We start from the raw sequence: 13,636 nt of genomic DNA on the forward strand, positions 1-13,636 counted from the left end.
GCCTGCATGGTAACCACACGCCTGCATGGTAACCACACGCCTGCATGATAACCACACGCCTGCATGGTAACCACACGCCTTCATGGTAACCACACGCCTGCATGGTAACCACACACCTGCATGGTAACCACACACCGGCATGGTAACCACACACCTGAATGCTAACCACACGTGTCGCTCACTTTCTGACTGCCGTTTTAATGATAGATGTACAAGAAATGCAGATTGTAAAGTAAGCCTCAAACAAACAGTGGGTGTCCAAAAACAACATGTCAGATCTTAAGCATTCTTGAACCGTGAGTGATAGAAGATACTGATTGTTGAAAATGTGCATTTTCTGTGTCTATAGTGTTTTATGTACATAAGTTAACATCCAGTTTTGAAGAAAACATTTTGAGCTAAATAATAGGGTGAATGCTTTAGTGTGCAGTGCACTCTGTATTGTGGGGGGATTTGAGAAAAAAAAACATATTCTATAGTAGTGGGCGATACACTGAGGGAAAGAAGTCAGAAATCATTATGTTTTGATGCATAATCTGTATATGTGCCAAAAAATGGACTGACGTAAGAAGTTTATTTGCAAAAGAAAGTGAAATTTTTAGACAGTTTAAGTGTTAGTAACATCAACTATCAGTTGAACATTTCATTGAAAAATCAGTAGAAAGTACAAAATTTAAACAGTGATTGTGTGAAAACTGTAAAATATGTCAAATAGCCAGTTCAGGTGTGTAAAATCAATCTTTCTGTGATCCATTTAAAATGAATGACGTTTCTTCTGTGAAGTCTGAACTACAGAGCACCACCGAGGGCTAGGTCTTCTCACGTGTTTCACCAAAATCACATTGCTCTCCATTCTATTTTTGTCTCACTATTTTTTTTTGTTGTGAATTTTATCAGTGTTGTGCTACGTATAAAAACTAGCATCCTATTCCTAATCGAGCCACATGTTTTAGTGTTTGATTTGCATGCACGATTTTTAGGGGTTCTGAGCTGTTGAAGTGGGCCACAAACTAAACACAACAGTTATCTTTTTGATGTTCTCATTTTGGTTAGGTTCGTCTAAAACACCTGCCATAAATGTAAACCTAAGAGGAGCTTGTTTACATCTTCTTTGCCTCGTGCTTCTTTCCAAACAGTTCAGCTCATGATTTATTGCCCCACCTGTCTCAGTGTTTAAGATTAGATTTTAGTCTGTCATCCCTCCTCTCCCAAACTCCCCCTTCACTATTATCTTAGCAAAATATCAAAATATGCCTGCGTAAGTTAGGCCTGTGATAACTAATAACATCTGTCATTGTTGAGGCCAGTGGCAGAGGGCAAACATCTCCAAATACAAAACAAAGCCAGCGGTCCATTAGTGCAGAATGCTAACAGTTAGGCCAGACTCTGGTAAATCTCAGAACACTGTCAGAGTCTACGTAGTGGTGACCAGAACCGGTCGACCCGGGGCAAGAAGCTCCCAAATCCAAGTTCTATTTGTCTCAGATCTCATCTAAAAGGTAAACAGAGTCAAAGAAAACACAGGAAACCAAATGGAAAATAAGTTATCATCGTGTTTCTGATTCGGTTTAGTCTTTGAAGTCTTGGCAGAGGCTAATCGTATGTGAGACCACTGGAAGGGTGGCCTGTTTTGTCTCACTTTTTTACTGGTTATTTTGATAAATTCCCTGCAATGCAAACACTAGTTAATGACTCACATCTTGTTGAAACAGAGGCTGGAAAATGTGAACGCTGGGAGCCCAGTGTAGTCAAATAAGACTTTTCAATTAGCAACATTTTAATCTTGTGTTTGTGTCTAAAGTGTTCAAATGGCTTGAAGAGGAAAGAAATGGACCCATAATCCTGGATTTCTGAACCGTAAGGATACAGGAAAGAAGCAATGAGATTAAGAAGGAAGCGGGAAGGATGAACTCCTGACATCAGTGAGTAACATGATGGTTTGTAATGTTAATATTTCTATACATTAATAATAAAAAAAACACAGTAAAGAACATTTGACCTTTGAAATATTTCTTTCAGGTGTGAATTCATTTAATAGCGCTTTTTTATATTACGGTATGTCTCTTTTTTTTATATATAAAAACAGGATTTATTTTAATTTTGTCACAAAAATATTTTTCCACTGTAAGGTTAGCTTTCTGGTATGGATTTGTTTTTTTGAGTGTTTCCTGGTACCCTCTAAGTTAAACATGTCCAAGCGTCAGGAACATCACAGACTGCGTCAGAGGTGACACAAAGGAAATTATCTTTATCTGGACTGACAAATCTGTTTGTTAGTCCAGCAATGCCTGTTTAAAGGGATATTTCACAGTTCTCTGTATCTCAAGTTGTTGCAAACCATTTCATAATGTCTTTTGTGGCCTGGAATTTTTTTTATTTTTGGTGTACAACATAAAATTACTAGTTGAATACTCATTTGGGTTCACTGAGTTAAAAATGTTGTAGGTCCCAGATGGAACATCGTCCTTTCACTTCTTGACAAATTTGTTGAACTATTTCAAATAAAGCCACCACTGCACATAAAGTCATGAGAAAGAGCAAATTTAAGTAACTTTCACATTAAGAAGATATATAAATAATACAGTTTTAGTAGTTAGAGAGTGGGTTATCTTTGTGCCTTGTGAAATGCCGTGCTCATTATCAAACCAAGAAGCTGTTGTTCGACAAAGTTTATAACCACTAAGGACTTTTTGTACCCCACTACACCAGCTTGAATGATTTAAATATAAACACTGTGCCGTTGGAAGCTATCTGCTTGATTTTGCTGATTCATCTGGTAAAAGGATTATTTTATAAAAGGAATGAATGAGGACCCCCATCATGCCTTTGTCATGCTGAAACCACATAAGGTTCGATAATGAAAAAGGTTATGCAGACCAGGGTTGTCCACACTTTTTCAGCATATGAGTTACTTATAAAATGACCAAGTCAGTTCAGTTCAGTTTATTTATATGGTGCCAAGTCAGAACAGAAGTCATCTCAGGGCACTGAACAGAAACATTCACATACATTATAATTGCCATTTAGTAAATTTATCTATCTAAGGAAGAAAGGAAGCCGGCAGACGCGTTGAGTCTTCATTTCGTCGCAGTCTCCCATCCTGAGCTAGCACAAAGGCAACAGTGGAAAGGAAAAACTTCCTCATGATAGGAAGAAACCTCCAGCAGAACCAGGCTCAGGACAAATGGCCATCTGCTTCGACCGGATGGGTTTGAGAGGACAGGAAAGAGAAACGGACACAGAATGGCAGGTCAAAACTGGAGGCGAGCAGGTGAGCAGGTCCTCACTAAGAGGAAAGATAAAAAATAAAAAAAACACGTTAAGATAGAAACAATTGCAAATACAAATTATTCATTTGTATTCATTTGTAACTATATTTGTTTGATGAAATGGGGTTAATTTGTCCTCCAGTAGTCTAAGCCTATAGCAGCACAACTAAGGGATAGGTCATGAAACCCAAGCCGACCCTAACTATATGATTTATCAAAAAGGAAAGACTTGAGCCTAGTTTTAAAAGTGGACAATGTGTCAGCCTAAAGGACAGAAACTGGAAGTTGTTTCCACAAGAGAGGAGCCTGATAACTGAAGGCTCTGCCTCCCATTCTGCTTTTGGAAACTCTAGGAACCACAAGTAAGCCTGCAGTCTGAAAGCCAAGTGCCCTGTTAGGAAAATATGGAACAATAAGATCTGTAATATACATGTAAGATGGGGCTAAGTTGTTGAGAGTGTTGTATGTTAGAATTAATATTTTTAATTATATTCTGGATATGACAGGGAGCCAATGGAGAGAAGCTAAAACTGGATAAATAGGATATCTCATATCAACTCTCATTAAAACTCTGGCAACAGCATTTTGATCAACTAAATAATTTTTAAAGAAGTATTTGGACACCCAGATAACAAACCATTTCAATAGTCCAGTTTAGACGTGACATATGCATGGAGCAGTTTTTCTGCATCATTTTTAGACTAGATGTTTCTAATTTTAGCAATATTACGCAGGTGGAAGAAAGCAGTTTTGGTAATGTTTTTAATGTGTGGGTTAAAAGTCATATCCTGATCAAAAGTAACACCAAGATTTTGAACGTTAGAACTGGAGGCCACATTAATACCATCCAGAGATGTGAAAGACTGCAAAATTTCTTCCTAAGATACTCAGGTCCAACAACCACAACTTCTGTCTTGTCTGAGTTTAAAAGCAGAAAATTAAGGGTCATCCAGGTTTTTATGTCTTTAATCTAAGTAACTGATTGGATTCATTGGGTTTCATGGACAAATATAACTGTATCATCAGCATAACAATGAAAATTTATCCCACGCTGTTTAATAACTTTATCTAATGGAAGCATATACGTGTACAGTAAAGAGTATTGGTCCAAGCACTGAGCCCTGAGGAACTCCATCAGGAACTTTGGTATATGAAGAAGATACATTATTTACATTTACAAATTAGAATCTACCAGGTAGATATGATTTAAACCACTTTAGAGCCATTCCTATAATCCCAATATCATATTCAAGTCTGTGTAGTAAAATATTGTGATCAACTGTATCAAATGCAGCACTGAGGTCTAACAGGACCAGTATAGACACAAGTCCATTGTCAGAAGTCGTGAGAATATTATTAGTAACTTTCACCAGTGCTGTCTCCGTGCTATGATGAGCTCTAAACTCCGAGTGAAAATCCTCAGATTATTTATTTGCAGATGTTCACACAACGGACCTGCAACTATTTTCTCTAGATTTTTTTAGATGAATGTTAAATTAGATATAGGTCTATAATTGGCCAGAATTCCTGAGTCAAGATTAGGTTTCTTAAGTAAGCGTTTAATTACAGCAAGCTTAAAACACTGTGCTACGTAACCATTCATTAGAGACAAATTAAGAAGATCCAAAATGGGGATATTAATATGGGGAGATACCTCTTTAAACCCTCTGGTTGGGATGGGATCTTGCAGACATGCTGATGCTTTGAATGAAGCTATTAATTTTGACAATTCAGAGAGCTCAACAGGACAAAAACAATCCAAACATAAATCAGGTTCTAGTGACATTTCTAAAGTTGCCTCATCTGACAGGGCATTGGTGGCAATAGTAGGAAGGTTGGTTTGAATTTTCTGCCTAATTGAACTGATTTTACTCTTTTTCTCTTCTTCACAACAACAGTCATTCTACACACAACCATCCAATGCTGTCTGGCCACGCTTTCCCCTGCTACAACCTTACTGTCCCCAATCTCCATTGGGTTTCCTCCTCCACACGGATAGTCGTTTACCTGTGTACTCCTTCCTTCACTCTTCTAGGCCACTCTGTTCCCCCCTCTTTTGGAAATAGATGTTGACTATAGCCATTTCCATTCTCTTGGCAAAATCCACCACCATCTGTCCTTCCTGGTTTCTTTCCTTGACATCCATGCTCAACATTAGTGAGCATGCATCAGGATAGTATTTTGATCTAAACTGTCATATATGGTGAATAATAATATTCCAAGATGTGTGTGTTGTCTTTGTTGAACATAGGCACAGAAAAGGACAGGGTAGATAAGACATTTTAAATTTATCTGGCAACCCTAATGCAGGGCTCAGCTGCATTCATTGTGCATGTAACATGTGCATGACCACAGTTACGTCCAAACTGGTGAATACAGTAAGTCTTTGGTCCCTTGATTTTATTAGTTTTCCTACATGCTAAAAAAGGGTGAGTAGCACAAAAAACACTCTGCACTCTGCCATTTATTATAACTGTTGTTAGTGTAGAAAATCTTTTAACTGCAGCCGCCATATGCGACTTCACGCCTGCAGAGCATTTCATATCTCCATGGGGGCTTCGCATGAAAAGCTCCACCCTGACACCTGGATTCAGCAACCTTCAGTTTCAGAGAGAAACTGTCATTTCCAAACTGTTGTTTCGTTTCGAGGCTGTTGTCGTGTAAATGAACGGCCGAACCAGTTTCACGTTGTGTAAACGGGCCTCGTATGTCTATCAAGTGACAAATTTCATAATGAGACTGGATGATAGGCTGACGTCCATTTTTTAATGCCATGCGATCTTACTACCTTTGCGATTATTCTGATGTCATTCTGTACTTTTATCTGGCTTTGGTTTGACACAATTGTAAAACACTTTCCGTAGCTTGTTTAAATATGCCTGTGTTCTCATACATGGTACTTGTCTAAAGGAACTTCCTGTTTATGACCAGTTGTATCCTGATAGGCCTGACTGACCTGTCCCTGGCCTCTGAACTTGGACCTTAAACCGTGAAGGAGCAGGGGTGTCGACCGGAAGAAAATGCGATGCACCACCCTCACTACCCTGCTGACCGGCGTCATGTTGTACCTGGGGATGGGAGCGCTTGTTTTTGTCACCCTGGAGACCCCTAAGGAAAGTGAGGCACATGAAAATCTGCTAAAGGCCAAGGAAGTCTTCCTTAATAATAAATCCTGCGTCTCCGAGGTGGATTTCCACGAGCTTGTGAAGGTATCATCCGACAAATATTCTCCTTCATATCAGCATGATCCAATCAGTACAGACTGAGACATGCCTTACCAGATGTATTACACGTTGATTGAATTTTTGCAGCGTGGTTTCTTTTCTGAGTCTAAATTGGGCAACTAAACAAACTTGTCTAAAAAAAACTTATTAACCTGTTATTTGTCATGTATGCTCTTCAGATCCAAGTTAAAATAAGGTCCAAACATGCTATAAATTGTAACAAATTTAAAAGCTACATAAGTTATTCTTTTATTGTGCTTCAATTAATTTAAAACTCTGAAAATTCTGACAACTGTAGCCTCACAGTCTAACGCAAGTAGTCACATAAAGTCAGACCATTTCAATAGTTTCCAGTGGTGGACAATGACTTTCATTAAGCTTGAACTTCTAGTGGCTTTATTTACTACATGCTACTTAAAGATTTTTAGTAGTAATAATAATAATAATAATAATAATAATAATAATAATAATCATTATTATTATTATTATTATTATTACATAATGTAAAATATAAAATATAATAATAATAATAATAGTAGTAGTAGTTGTTGTTGTTGTAGTTGTTATGTCTAATACAGGGTTGGGAAACTTTTTTTTTTTTCAGAGGGCGAAGTCAAGATATTTAATGGAATCCACATATAAGGGCCACATATATAATTGGAAAATAATTTTTTTAAAGACAGATAATCTGAAGGACTTTTCTTGTAGCACAGTTAGCATGTTTGATAAAAATATGTTTCTCAATACTCTTTAGTTTTATACGATATGCTTTCTGTAAACTGTCTCTTGTGACAATATATTAACTTAAACATGCAAAAAAAAGGTTTTTATACTTACATTTGGAGTAGTTCAGGTTAAGTCTAGTTCTGGAAACACACGCAACTTAAAAAAAGTTGTAGCTTATCTTAATATAAAGGTTTTAATGTAGCTGTCCACAATGTTTAATTTAAACTTCCTTAAATTTCATTAATAAAATGCAGGTTTTCATGAACATTTGTCCAAGGGCCACCCGTTGCATTTCTGATCTAATATGTGCTGCTCTGCGACTACAAGTTATTAAACAAAAAGTAAAAATAGTGAAGTTAAACTGAGTTTGAGAGCAGCTTTGTGTTCAAGGATCATTTATGGATAAACTACTGGTACGTCCCACACCTGCAGAAACTGGTGTCCGCTGTCGAGGCAGGTCTGGATGTTAGCAGCCTTTCTGCCAACCTGACCAGCCGCTGGGACATGGGCTCTGCCTTCTTCTTCTGTGGTACCATCATTACCACGATAGGTAAGCAGCGACACAGAAACAGTTGTAACAAAAATATAACCTGCAGCTTTGTGTCTGTCTGAACCATCAGAGTTGTCCAGTTAAAAAAAAATTTAAAAAGAATTTGGGCTGCACTGAATTGTGAATGAAAAAAATACACAATTTTCAAAAATGATCTGGGCCTGTTTTCTATATTTTGTGTCAAAAACCCTGCTGATCAAATACCTTCAAAAGCACCCTAAATCATTCCTGACCATGTTAGTGTAATTTTAGATTCTTTGTTTTGAAACAGGCTTCGGTAACCTGTCCCCTCGAACGTGGTTCGGACAGCTGTTCTGTGTGTGTTACGCCCTGTTCGGCATCCCCATGTTTGGCATCCTGCTCGCTGGCGTGGGCGACCACATGGGCACGGTGCTGCGGAGAGCTGTGGCCAAAATTGAGACCCTCTTTTTGGTGAGCATGCTCTGTCCTGTGCAGAAACCAAACTTTTGTTCAGTTTACACCAGAACCAATCACCTGAAAAAAGCTGAGGCCGAGGCACCATGTACCTGTACTTATGAAATATAATTTGTTCATCTAAATGTATTTGTTTCCTTCTTTTTATTTATTTATTTATATTTATAAAAGGACAGCCTTCTCAACAAGTGAAATCATGAAAGCTGTTTTTGTACGTGATTATTTAAGCCTAGCTGTATCACGTTACACAAGAACTTTGTTTAATGTGAACCCCAAGAATGAGAACGTGTCGTCTTTTCAGATCTTTTCAAGTGGAACCCTACAATGTTCAGTCAGGTCATCTGGACGGTTTATTTATTTTTTGTGCTGAGATGTTTTGCCCTCCATCCGAAGAACTTAATCATTCTGAGGAAACACCCAACAAAACTGTTTTGTTCGTTGTTGTTTTGCTTGGTGTTTCCTCAGACTGATGAAGCCCTTCGGATGTAGGGCGAAACATCTCAGCACAAAAAAAAAAAAAACCCATCCAGATGACCTGACTGAACATTGCTGGATTTTATACCTGGATTATTGAGCACGAACTTTGGTCTTTTCAAGTGGAGTTTTGTGGAAAGGTTTTCTACACCTAATATCTTACCTGTTGTAGATAGCTCTTTGAACCACTGCAGTTTAGAGAAATAGGATTTAATTTGATCATACTGACAAAATAACAGCAGATCTGAACAGGATCTAGACCAAAGTGGGTTGTTGTTGAGTTAAACAGCTCCAGTTTCATCGTCTTCATGTGTAAAAGCCTCTGAAGAACATTTGGTGCAGCCTAAAACTCATAATATTTCTGCTGTTGTGAGTTAAAAATTTAACTATAGTCCAAGTTTAAAGCTGTATGTGCACTTAAAGAAAAGGGGTGAAGTCACGTGGCCCTCTCCAACACCAGTTGTCCTAAAAGAAGGAGATAACACTAGTTTTAAGATAGATGATGTAAATCTAGTATTTTTGATCAAAGTTTCTCACAGAAACTAGGACCTCATGAAATTGTGTCTGTCAAAAATGTGTTTTTTAAGATACTGGTAGTAAAGTTTGCCTTTAAAATGTTGCTTCATTGTATTAAACACAGTATTTTATGTATATTCGTTTAAAATGTTGAAAGTGGTTAATTCTGCATCAGCATTCGTTGCCGTTTCTCTCGTAGAAACGCAAGATCAGGCCCACGACCGTGCGCGTGATCTCAGCCGTTCTCTCCATCCTGATCGGATGCTTGATCTTCCTCGCCGTGCCCACGGTCGTGTTTCAAAGAGTGGAGCGGTGGTCGTTTCTGGAGTCGCTGTACTTCGTGGTCATCACCCTCACCACCGTTGGATTCGGGGACTATGTACCAGGTTCTGACCCACACACAGTTCCAGGTTTATAACATGTTTATAACAGCTATAAGAACAGCGAAATTATCATTAGAATAGTAATAATAATTCTTTACTGTAATTTTGCCTCCGCAGGGATATTTGCTTCATTTCCAGGGAAGGAAATATAATTTTGTCTTGTCTTTTCTTCAGACTTGTCTCTGTTCACTTGTGGATTTTATTGTATTTGTCTCTTTTTAGTTACTTCATAATAAAAATAATAAATATATATGACTCTTTGATATAACTGTTACAGCCTGCAAGAGAAAGTTGTGATTAAATGTGGGAAAAAATGACATTTTATGATCTTTGTGAAAAACTCGTCATTGTTTTCTAGTTAACCTGTTGACATTTAAAGCTTTTCAAAGTCCATTATTTCCGTTTCCAGGTGGAGGTTATGAAGGTGGCACAATCTTTAAGCCTCTGGTTTTGTTGTGGATCGTTTTCGGTCTCGCCTACTTCGCCTCCATCCTCACCATGATCGCCAACTGGCTAAGGGTTCTGTCAAAAAAAACCCGCGCTGAGGTGAGAGGTTATTTTTGGATGAACCAAGAGGAGGAGCTGCAGTCGTTTCTTATCTCTGATCGTTTCCTTCATAGATGGAGGAGTTGAGGGCGCACGCCACAGACTGGACCCAGAACATGGACTTCCGCATCCCAAACCCTCTGGAATTTAACGACCCTTTTCTTCTTCAGCGCCGGCGATGGAAACGCAGCGAGCGCCGTCGCATTCGCCGAGGAGCCCAGGGCACTCTGGGATATTGGGTTCGAGGCAGATCTGAGAATGGACACCTGCCAAACCGCTGGGCCGGCCTCTCCAGCTCCATGAGCCAGCTGGATGCTCGCTCGTCTCTAGAGAAGGCTGTGGTGGTGAAGGCCAGGCCACGGTTGAGTGCAGCTGGAGAGGCAGCAGTCCTGAGAGCAGCGGCAGGAAGCAGAGCAGACCCTGCTGTGGGTGTGCAGGGCCAGGGAAGGTCAATTCACCACCTCATAGCCCGCTCATTTTCCCTCCCTGTGGCCCGATCCACCTCAGAGCTGGACTCCACAGGAGCAGCCATGCACGATGGATCCTTCTTTGGATCTGAGTCTCTGTTTGACTCCAGGTCAGAGGGATCCTCAGTGTCTTTGTCATTCCCAGCGCTCCCCATCTTCCAGCCCATCAGCTGGGTGGAGCAGGGGGACGTGACTCTTACACAGATGAACACAGAACAAGAAAAAGACAAACAGATTCCAGCAGAACACTTGGAACCTCAGGCAAGCAGTCACCAGTCACCTGTTCCAATTTTTCTGTCCCAGTCCCCCCCTCCTCCCGTTGAACTTTGTCCTCCCTCCCCTCACGGCCCCATTGGCGCCTCACCAGACTGCCAGCTGCTGGATTTTTTTGGGGAGAACCTGGCGTACATCGACGAGTCTTCCGACACGCTGAGTGACCGCGCCCAGTCTGCGGCGGGCGAAGAGAACATGAGGCGGCCGCGAAAAACCAAGAGGAGGAGCATGAGGAGAGAGCTGCCACACGCACGGAGCCCAGCGCAGGTGAGGAGGCCTAGCATGCAGCCGCCGTCGAACCCCCCAACGCCTCCTCCAGACTTGTCTCCCTCGGACCCTCTTCCATCAGAGATACAGATAGACTCGCATCTCTGCTGATCCAGCCTGCGCCTCTGTGGCTTCACAGCAGACTTCAGCCATCATCAACGGTTAGCCTCCCAGATCCAACATTCAGCTTTTGTTTTGTGTCTTTGTGGCCAAATATTAAGCACAATGACCCTTACTGCTGGCATGACTAGATCAGCTGGTTTGTGGGGTTTAATCTGCTTCATACAGTAAGGTTGGGCCTTAAAAAGAAAATGTTTCAGTTATTTCAGGCCTATTTATCACAACATTCTCCAGTTATCACGCAATGCCTATTCTTAAGTCTCTTCTTTACAGAAGTACTTAACTCTGAACATCAGATTTAAGGCTACTGTGTGAGCCCTTTGTGGCCCGAGCACTTTGTGGTTTTACTGTATCAGTCAGCCGCCTTGCTTCAAATACGGCTGCTAAAAAAAAGAAAAGTTAACTCCTTAAATGAAAAGCAGGGGTACATTGTTCATAATAGATTAAAAATAAGTGTCAGGATCTGATTCTGAACCACAACAATAGTTTAAAAACATGACGGGATCTTCACACAGACGAGTCTCTGAATTATTGGGTGTTGTCACAGGATCACGATGCAGAAAAAACCCTCAAGTTTGAGGTTATCTTTTGTGGGATTAAAATAAAGTGAATCGCTGCTTCCTCTGCTGATGCTTCCAGTGGCTCAGCTTCCATTTGCTGATTCATAAAACTATTTTTGCATGTTTTCAAGGTTTAAAATAATAAAAAAAACACAGAAATCCTTCGTAATATCAATGCCTGCTTTATTATTCATTGAAATACATTGTTTATTTGTTGTTTTTAAGCACAGATGTTGTTTTTAAGCACAGATGTTTTACTAGGTAAAAAAGCAACAATGGTTAAAAAGGATTTTATTTATTTATTTGTTTATTTCTATTCTGTTTAGATATATGTCATTTTTGTTTTAAAGTTCTATTGTTATTTAAGTTTTCTTCTATATAAATAACTCATTCTTTTAAAATCCGTTACTTATATATTGTTTGTCATGAGATGAACTTGGGTGCATCATAAGATTTGTCTTAAAACCTTTCATCCTTAGTCTTCAACTTATTGTAAACATAAATTGGGTGAATATTATTATTATTTTTATTATTATTTTGTTTACGAATCAGTGTGAACCTCACCAAAAGTTGTTTAGATAATTTGAATTGGGATTCTGTGAAAAAAAAAAAAAAAATATATATATATATATAAAAAAAACATCTTACCTGCCATAGATAGCGTTTTGAACATCCTTGGTTTTGATAAAGTTTAATTCTGACTGGATTGTCAAGCGGCTTGAAGGAGCACGGCCAAAACCAAAGTGGATAGCCTCGAGCTTATAAAATAACTGCAATATTAAAACATTATCTGCGGTTTAGCCAAAAGCTATTTCATACCTCTTTACACCGCCATCAGTGTATTAGAAATTTTTAAATGTGGGCTCCCACTTTTTTTGTTCTTGTACAAAACTAGCCAAGTGCTTCACAACAAAATAAAACTTAAAACTTTAAAAGAACAAAGCCTAAAGTTCCTATGCAATAATAGAAAAAAACAAAAAAAAGTTTTTACTCCTAAGGTGCTTTATTTAAATTTGAAAGTCAGCATTATGAGCTATAAAACTGCTGATGTTTGAGTGCTCACCAGTGAAGAAACAAAAGCACATTTAGCAAAATAATGCTAATCCACTGTAAAGAATATTTGACCTGAACGAACCCTGAAGGACCTGAGTGAACTCGACTCGGTGGATGTGGGATAAATATTCACTTCCTGCGTCCACAAAGCAGAAACTAGTTCAGGAGGCTGTTGTGGTGTTACGCCCTCCACTGAGGCCACAGTAAGAAACAGACTGAGCCCACACTCAGATCCAGACTCCCACATATTTTGTCACTTGTTGACAGAAAACTGGAAGGAGAAGAAGGTAACTCGCAGTGGTGTACCAAGTATGGCACATCTGTAATTTTTTCATTATGAATCCTGACCTATGGAGGCTGTTTTTACCTACTTCGCTGTGTGTGATCCTAAAATGACTCGAATTTTTAAATATAGACTTTAGCCTGCCTCATTAGTTTGACCATTTTACTTTTATGACATTAAATGGGCTGACTCATATCCAATTTTATGTTTTAAAGATAAAAATTTTAAATAAAATGTGGAGAGATTTCTATAATACTGTGGCAAAAATATTTTTTCCCACACATTGCTATAAACTTATGGTAATATTATAGTCTGAATGACTAACATAATCTAAATGTACATTTAAAATTAGGTGGGGAATATTTGAACAGTGCAGCTTAAAATTTTTAAAACTTATCAAACCCAGAGAATGTGCTTTTAAAGTACAGATTTTCAGCTTTATTTTAAGGGTATTTACATCACTATGTAGATGTATATATATATATATATA

General features: G+C 38.9%; 1 protein-coding gene across 1 annotated transcript; it reads left to right on the forward strand.

Annotated features, from left to right (window-relative positions):
- The first annotated feature begins 6,289 nt into the window (after window positions 1–6,289).
- kcnk4a (potassium channel, subfamily K, member 4a) lies at window positions 6,290–11,241 on the forward strand. Its single transcript, XM_037675525.1, has 6 exons — window positions 6,290–6,478; window positions 7,652–7,769; window positions 8,041–8,201; window positions 9,394–9,580; window positions 9,987–10,123; window positions 10,198–11,241. Exons 1-6 carry the CDS (start codon window positions 6,290–6,292, stop codon window positions 11,239–11,241), a joined length of 1,836 nt encoding a protein of 611 aa, XP_037531453.1.
- Window positions 11,242–13,636: the final 2,395 nt, after the last annotated feature.

The sequence above is a fragment of the Nematolebias whitei genome, chromosome 4 (genome assembly GCF_014905685.2).
Source record: "Nematolebias whitei isolate Nwh7 chromosome 4, NemWhi1, whole genome shotgun sequence".
Classification (NCBI taxonomy): domain Eukaryota; kingdom Metazoa; phylum Chordata; class Actinopteri; order Cyprinodontiformes; family Rivulidae; genus Nematolebias; species Nematolebias whitei.

Bases quoted from the DNA above. Each gene is read 5' to 3' on its own strand.
- kcnk4a (XM_037675525.1), top strand. From the start codon at position 6,290: ATGCGATGCACCACCCTCACTACCCTGCTGACCGGCGTCATGTTGTAC. The intron at 9,581-9,986 runs GTTCTGACCCAC...TTCCGTTTCCAG, and splicing joins ATTCGGGGACTATGTACCAG to GTGGAGGTTATGAAGGTGGC. The intron at 10,124-10,197 runs GTGAGAGGTTAT...TTTCCTTCATAG, and splicing joins CAAAAAAAACCCGCGCTGAG to ATGGAGGAGTTGAGGGCGCA.